At 36.9% G+C, this 8,076-nt stretch overlaps 1 protein-coding gene across 1 annotated transcript; it reads right to left on the bottom strand.

Moving 5' to 3' along the window:
- Positions 2,540–7,131, bottom strand: LOC107623871. The gene is made up of 5 exons (XM_021113023.1): positions 6,543–7,131; positions 5,277–6,509; positions 3,734–4,325; positions 3,187–3,660; positions 2,540–3,104 (listed from the first exon to the last, which is right to left on the bottom strand). Exons 1-2 carry the CDS (start codon positions 7,002–7,004, stop codon positions 5,301–5,303), a joined length of 1,671 nt encoding a protein of 556 aa, XP_020968682.1. The 5' UTR covers positions 7,005–7,131; the 3' UTR covers positions 2,540–3,104; positions 3,187–3,660; positions 3,734–4,325; positions 5,277–5,300.

Genomic DNA, 8,076 nt, shown 5'->3' with positions numbered 1-8,076 from the left:
GTTGAAAGATTCAGCTTCTTGAATAAGAATTTCTAGGTCTGTCTCCCACCTACCATCCTTGAGAAAGAGGCAATGAATCTTACTGAACTTCCGTCACACAAGAGTCTGAACATGAAAAAAGCTGGTATTTCTGTCCCCAAACTTCACCCACTGTTCTTCGGATTTTTGAAACCAAAGAAGCTTCTCTTGCACAAGAGTGTTATTATAATCTCCAATCAACTGTTGCTCTTTTTGACGCATGGCCGAGTCTTTCATCACTTCCAAATGCTTCTGACAATAGTTAATTTGACACCCAATTCACATTTTCTAACAAAGATGTTACCAAAGACTGTCGAATTAAATGCAAGAGAGTTCTTCTACACCTCTGAGAGCTTGTTCTGCACCCCTCTATAGCTAGCCCACCAAGAATGCTTCACAATATCTCTGTAACCAGGATGAGTAGTCCAAGCTGCCAGAAATCAAAAGGGTTTATTCTTTTTCGATTGAGGGCGACCTTTATAGCGCACTAAGATAGGACAGTGATCAGATTGTAGTCTATTCAAAATTTTATACAAACCTTGTCAAGTCTTTTTGCCACCTCCATGTTGTTTTTCACCCTCCTATACTAAGAGGACCGTCTCCCAATAGTTTTTAAGTCAAACAGAGTACTATCCCCTAAAGAAGTAGCAAATTGATCTGCGCATCGACTTGAAAAAAGGCAACATTTCGCCTCGTGCGAAAAAAGAATTAAAATTTTTAAGTACAATCTAAGGCCCCTGAAATGTCGATAATTAAGCTACAAGATAATCCTAAAGAAGAACTCGAGTATTATATTGGGCTTGTTTGGGTGAGCTTCTAAGAAAAGATCTTTTTTCGAGTTATCTTTTTTTAAAAGATCTTATGAAAAAGTAAAAATAATTTTATGTTTGGGTATCTCGTGTAAAAAGAACTTTTTATTTATCAATTATGTTTGGATATAACAATATAAAATTAATTTTTTGTTTATTTATTACCTGAAAAACATCTTTTTTTTAAGGAAAAAAAGATCTTTTAAAAAAATATGTAAATTACAGCTTCTAAAAAAAGATGTTTTTCTGATTTTTCTAGTACTTTTACTTTTACTACTCGAAATTTGCCAAATATGCTAAAAAATAAAAAAAGATATTTTTTCATTGAAAAATGATTTTTTTAATCAAAATAATGACACCTAAACAAGTACATTGAGGACTACTATAAATACCATTACACCTTGAAACCACATTTCAAGCTGAACCTTAACCGTAACACACTTATCGCAAGCATTAACCTATTTACAGCACGCCCCCTTGCAAGGTAAAAAGGAATACAATTTACGAATTAAAATTTGGCCTAGCGATTCGATTTATAAAAATTATTTATATATATTGTATTGTTTTGTCTAATAAAAATTTAAAATTAACATGTGTAATAATAGTTTTTTTTTTTGGTCAGTGAACATGTGTAATAATAGTAAGAGTATTTACCCAAATTGGTCCCCAAAAAATTTTGAAGTGGACGTTTTGGTCCCTAACAAAATTTAATTATGTAATTAGTCCCCAACTTTTGTAAACGTCCGTCATTTTAGTCCTTCTGTTACTTTCCTCCGTGAAATTCTAAGGGTAGAGTCCAACGTGTCACGTTCAGCCGATGAGTCAGCTGTTAAACGCCACGTGGGATGAAAGACAAAATAGTCCCTAAAAATACAACTACAAATTTGTTCTTGTATGATGCCCTAAATCCTAAAACAATGGTGTGAAGGTCATAATCATCCTTGTGTGCTACTCTGAAAACGTGTAACCATGGCAAGTGGAGGGAATTCAGCAAGTTCTTATCGTCAACGAGTTATTAGAGGTAGCGGAGATAGTAGTGCTAGCAGTGCTTCAAGTGGCCCCAAATTTGGAATTACAAGAGGGGAGAATCCAAGATGCCACTGTGGATCTTATGCCATTGTTGTGGAATTTGGAACAGATAAGAACCCAAGAAGACCTTTCTTTGGTTGTCCTTATTATAGGGTAAAAAACATTGGATATGGTATCTTCTTTATGCATTGTAAAATTCATGGGTTAATTCTGATTTTGTGCATTTTCCCCTTCAATGTAGGAGAATCTTCCACACTGTGAATTTTTTATATGGTTTGACGAAGTTTTTTTTCCCATGAAATGCAAGATAGCCAGCATAATGTTGTACTGGAAGAGAGGGTGAAGAAGTTGAAAGATTTGGTAGATGAATTAGAAAAGAAGACTAAGAATATAAGTAAAAGGAGGGAGTGGAGCAGTCATTGAAAAAATGTGTTCTTTTTCATGCTAGGTTTTTTGGTTTGTATTTTTTTAGGAAAGATATAGTTAGGTAGGAAAAGAAGGGAATTAAGTGCTTATTATGTATGGATATATTGTAATTGAATAATTGATCAAAGTGTAATTGCTAATATTATAGTCTGTCAGAATTGTGTAATGAAATTTCCTTTGCCCAATATTAGAATCATATGCATTCACAAAAATAATGTTTCAAAAACCTGATTTAATACAAATCACATCACTCATAATTATCAAAATAGTCTAATAACCATAATTTCATATATTTGAAATCAAGCATCAAAGTTCTAAATATTCCAACAAAAAACTTACTCCTAGCTAGTTTATATCTGTTGCTAGCATCAAAGATACATTCCAAAAGCATAGCTCAAAGTTGCATAAATGCACTACATAACCATAATCTGTTACAAAAGGGTCTTAATAAACTAAACAACATAACTACAATCAGCATGATATCATAGAGCAATATCATTTCTTCTTTTGGAGGTTGAGTCCTGGTGTAGGCATGAACTTGAATATTCTGGCAGCAGTTCCAGAGCTTGTAGCAGCAACTGTTTCCGGAGAGATTCTTGGTATCTGATTCGGATGGAGTGACCTAGGTACTGGAGCAAATGGGGCTATAGGTGGAGGAGTTAAAGTTGGTGGAGGTAAAGGTCTTGGAGCCGAAACAAGCTTCATAGGAGGTGTTGGGGCAGTGACCGGAGCTACATGAGGTCTCAGAATTTGTTGTCTGGGTCTTGGAGGCCTAAAACTTGTTGTTGATACAACTTGGTTGGATGAGTTAGTAGTTTGCTCCTAACACAAGACGAAGTAACAAGACAAGTAAGTACATGAATGGCATACAAAGCATCGAATATAATCCAATTTAGAAAGGTACCTGTGGCTGTGGTTGAGGGGCTGATAGGGTTACTTGTACTTCTTCCTGTGACCCTGCTGCAATGGTGGATCCATTTCCATTACCTTTTTTTTTTACCTTTATTCTTTGGTGGGGGTTTAGGCCTTGGTGGTCCCTTGCATGTTTTTGCATTGTGGCCAGATTCGCCACATTTTTGACAGGTAACCTTGAATGTTCGTCGTCCTTTTGTTCCATCACGCGCGTCTTCAACAGGGTCCGCCTTCCTTTTTTTCTTTGTGGGGCGGCCTGCAGGTCTCCTAATGATGGGTGGATCTGGAGATAGTAGTCCAGTCTTCACCCAATACTCTTCTGAGTTGACAGGTTTCATGACATGCTCATAGGTTGCTCTAAATGCATCCATCTTTAGCCAAGGATGCACATATAGTTCTGGCCTATCACACCTCTTTTGAATAGCTGCTAATGCATGAACACATGGTATTCCTACAAATGAATTAACTAGCGTTGACTTTAATACAGCAGAATGCATATCTTAAACTCATGTAAGTCAAATACAACATGTTATGACTACCTGTCAGTTGCCACATATTGCAGGTACAAGTATGCCTTCCAAGATTAACACCAACCTTCTTTGAATGTGTCTGCACCTCAAACACGTTACGATCATTGTCACCAGTCCATTGAGCCGTCCAGAATTTAGTATCCTTCATAAGGTCCTCCAATTTTCTTTGCTGAACTGGTGCCAGTACTCCAGTGTAGGTGCTTAGAATCTTCTTGTGTTTTGCCATTCTCCTCATCAAGTAGCAACGAAGCTCCTCCAACATGGTGAGAATAGGCTTTCCCCTATAGTGGTTAATTTTGGCGTTCCAGACATCACTCATGTTGTTGGTCACGTTGTCAAGTTTTGGCCAATGACTAAAATAAGATTTGGTCCAGCAAGAGGGTTGAAACTTTGCAAGATATGTCCATGCTTCTTCGTTCATCCTCTTTAGCCTCTGCATATGATGTTGGAACTCTGCATCTGTACTACTCTTTGCACATGTCCACACCATATTTTTTAGTTGTTTGTCCTTGAACCTCCCAATAAAATTCTTCCAAATGTGTCTTACACAATTCCTGTGGTGTGCATTTGGCATCACCTCATGCAAAGCAGGCAGTAAACCCTAAAGAAGGCATCAAAATGAACAAATACATATACAGACTTTTTTAATAAAATCATAGATCAGACAGTATGATCCCCAAAAAATTTATTTATCAGACAAATAAGCCCCTAAGTAAATTATTTATCAGACAGATTGGTCCTTAGTAATATAATTTGATAGTCATCTAGACCCTTTCATCCACCCGAAACCTTATTAGAACACTATTTCATATTAACTTCACCTCAATTCAATTCAAATATAATGACATCAATTCAAATTTAATTACTACAAATAGTACAATTCAAATAAAAGACAAGAGCATAAGAGACTTATAATCAATTACACTAATTCAAATGTCACGCATTCCACTAATAATATCTGCCAATAATATCACATGAACACATGAACAGTAACATGCTCTTTATATAACATGAATAGTAACATGCTATTATACATGCTCTTTATATAACATGAACAGTAACATGCTATTATAACATGAATAGTAACATGCTATTATATTATGCAACAATAGACATGATATTATTTGGTGAAGAAGTAACATGCTCTTTATATATGCCAATAATATCACATGAATAGAAACACACTTTTTTGTATGGCACGCTTCCTCATCCAATCAATATGCAACAATATAAAAATTAGCTTGAGACATGACTATATATACGCAGAAAACAAAGTGGAAAAGTTAATTTACGACCAAATTTCAGTATAACTTGTGACATTGAAATAAAAGAAGCAGTATTAATTACTAACCAACCAGATTTTAGGATAGAAGAGAAAATACAAGTAAGCGTTAACATTCACAAATATAATCACAGTAAGCATTAACAACAATTATAACAATTCTATGCAACTATTATAACAACAATTCAATTCAAATGCAACCACACCAACCCAAATTTAATCACAGCAAGTAAAATAAAGTCAAATACAATCAGTGCAATGGTCATTTACCTTCTGTTGATCCGAGATAAAATTTCATTCTTCTGTTGAGCAATTACCAATATCCTCTTGAAGAAGTTGTAAAAACCACTTCCAACTTTGTTTTGTTTCACTGTCAACCACCGCATAGGCAATCACATAGAAGTGATTGTTTGCATCTTGACCTACAGCAGACAACAATTGCCCCCCATAATATCCTTTCAGGTGGCATCCATCCAACCCAATCAGTGGTCTGCAACCAGCCTTAAACCCCCTTTTACACCCCTCCAGACAAATATACAGTTTGCTAAACAATGACGGTGAACCAGGAATTGTGGGGGTTGTTTCCAGCAATGCAGTGCTGTTAGGATTGCTTCTGTGTATTTCAGTGAGATAATCTCTCAACTTTCTATACTGAGCCCTCTCATTCCCAACATACCTTTCCCTAGCAACCCTTAAAGCTCTATAAATCATCTTGTCACTGCACACCACATTAAAGTCTATCTTAATATGATCAAAAGCTTCGCCATGAGTCATGTGAGGTTGGGTCAATAACCTCTTCTCTAATTTATCAGCCACCCATTTCTGATCAGCCATGTTAGACCCGAATTCCCTAGCACAAGTATGTTTAGGCTCATACGTCTTAATCTGGTAGCACCTTCTAGCACTATTCCAGGCACAATAAATCAGCCAGGGACATTCATTATCATCACTGCTAGGGACAATAGCAGTTCCATTCTCTCCAGAATTATCCACTTCTGCAGCATCAGTCTCTTTCCTTTTAGCCTTACATTTAGCCTTGAACTTTGCCTTTGCAATCATAGCCTTCTCTTCCCCACTTGCACACTTGCATCTAACTCTTCTATTATCATTTTTAACATAAAAAATCCTCCTTCCTTCAGCAATAGTATAGTCCTTTAAGGCATGCTTGAATTGATCCAATGTGGCAAACTCCATGTTCAATTGGAGTTGAACATCACCAAAGTCTGCTTCCTCATTGAATTGGAGCCAATCAAAATCATCTCCCTCATTGTCTGATGATTGAGGTGTATCAAAGCCCTCTGACTCAAATCCTAAACCATCAGACTCATCACTAAAGATGTCATCCCCTTCCTCTGCTATACCCGGTCCAACACCAAATTCTGACCCACCAGCAGTAGGACTAGGCCTAGCAGTAGGAGTAGACCCATTAGTAGGAGTAGGCCCAACAGTTATATTGGGCCCATATTTGTCATTGGGCCTAGTAGTCTGTTTAGGCCCACCTTTCTTCCTTGCATTATCCCTTTTTTCAATAGCCATCTTCCTTGCATTATCCTTTTTTCCAACAGCTTTCTTCTTACCCTTCTTATCTCTTTTGCCACCTTTTCTCTTTGTTTTCTTCATGAGTTCTTCATCTTCAAAGCTATCATAGCTATCATCGGTGTCATCCTCAAATCCTGGAGGTGGGGGTTTATACGCCTCGTCTTCAGCACTTTCATAGCTATCATAGCTATCGTTGTCAGAAATTGGCTCATCAGACAAGACCTCGGCCTCACTATGCTCATCAGTATCATCGCTATCCTCAAAATCAACATCTTCCTTAATTGGATGATCAAAGAACAGACACAATTCATCCGTCTCTCTGTCCTCCCTCTTTTTGTCACATATCTCTCTGATTTCCTTGTCTCCATATATAGGATGTAGGCCTGCTTCATAACTAGGAGCTGTTGGGTCATACCAATACATCTTTTTGTATGCATGGTAGCCAAGTTCTTCAAACATTTTCTTCAAATCAAAATAATTCACTAAATCAAGATCCAAAGGAGGAAATCTCTTTACATTCCCATTAATGTAAAGTAGTTCACCCTTGTTATCTTTGACAAAACTCCCCCATGTTGAAAGACAGGGATAACCCAATCAGTCATCTGCAATCCATAAACATGGAATAAAATGTCAAAATCAGAACACAAACTTATACAGAGCAATTTCATATTAAACAACAAATGCTCAAACTTTAATTTCCTAATTGTGATAACTAGATTAATTAATGTAGTGTATTTACCACAAAATATTGAATGTTTTTAATGTTAAACTCATATATGCATGCATTACGTCACTTATCAGTAATTGATTTTCATAGTAATGAAGAACTTAAAAACACTTTCTTCAGTAACTAATTTCTACTGCCAGAAACAGATACACAAGGTAAACACATTCGAATAATTGCAACGATGATCAACTATACCATCCGCATCATAATAGAGAAAAGATATACTAACTTGACCGGTGAAGACCGATAGACCGGCAAAACCTTCTTCTACAATAACTTCGTTTGGTACAAAGTCTTGAGTCAACAATGTCAGTGAGGTCGTCGGAAGACTGACTACGGGTTCACGTGGTGGTGGCTTTTTTTGTAAAACCTAGGGGAAGAGAGGGTGCTGGTTGTAATTTCGTTTTGGGGGAGGAAGACAAAAATGGACCTTTAAAGCCACTCAGCTAACGAAACGACACACACTCTCGTGCCCTACTCCTAAAACGCCGCGTTTAGCATCATTCAAAATAGGGACCAATTTGTCTTGATTGAACATGTGGCACTTAACGGTTGACTCATCACCTAAAAGTGACACGTTGAACTCTACCGTTAGAATTTCACGGAGGAAACTAACAGAAGGACTAAAATGACGGACGTTTACAAAAGTTGGAGACTAATTACATAATTAAATTTTGTTAGGGACCAAAACGTCCACTTCAAAATTCTTTGGGGACCAATTTGGGTAAATACTCTAATAGTAAATTAATGATAGAGGAAGTGGATGAAGTGGGCTTTATTGGGCCCTGGTGGACTCGGCTTCAA

The sequence above is a fragment of the Arachis ipaensis genome, chromosome B10 (assembly GCF_000816755.2).
Source record: "Arachis ipaensis cultivar K30076 chromosome B10, Araip1.1, whole genome shotgun sequence".
Classification (NCBI taxonomy): domain Eukaryota; kingdom Viridiplantae; phylum Streptophyta; class Magnoliopsida; order Fabales; family Fabaceae; genus Arachis; species Arachis ipaensis.
Note: the sequence above shows the minus strand (reverse complement) of the source record. Positions and strands in the feature narration are given on the sequence as shown.

Excerpts from the sequence above, each read along its gene's own strand:
- LOC107623871 (XM_021113023.1), bottom strand. The coding sequence starts at position 7,004 with ATGTTTGAAGAACTTGGCTACCATGCATACAAAAAGATGTATTGGTAT. Across the intron at positions 6,510-6,542 it reads AAAAGGATAATGCAAGGAAG|AAAGGTGGGCCTAAACAGAC; the intron begins ATGGCTATTGAA and ends AATGCAAGGAAG.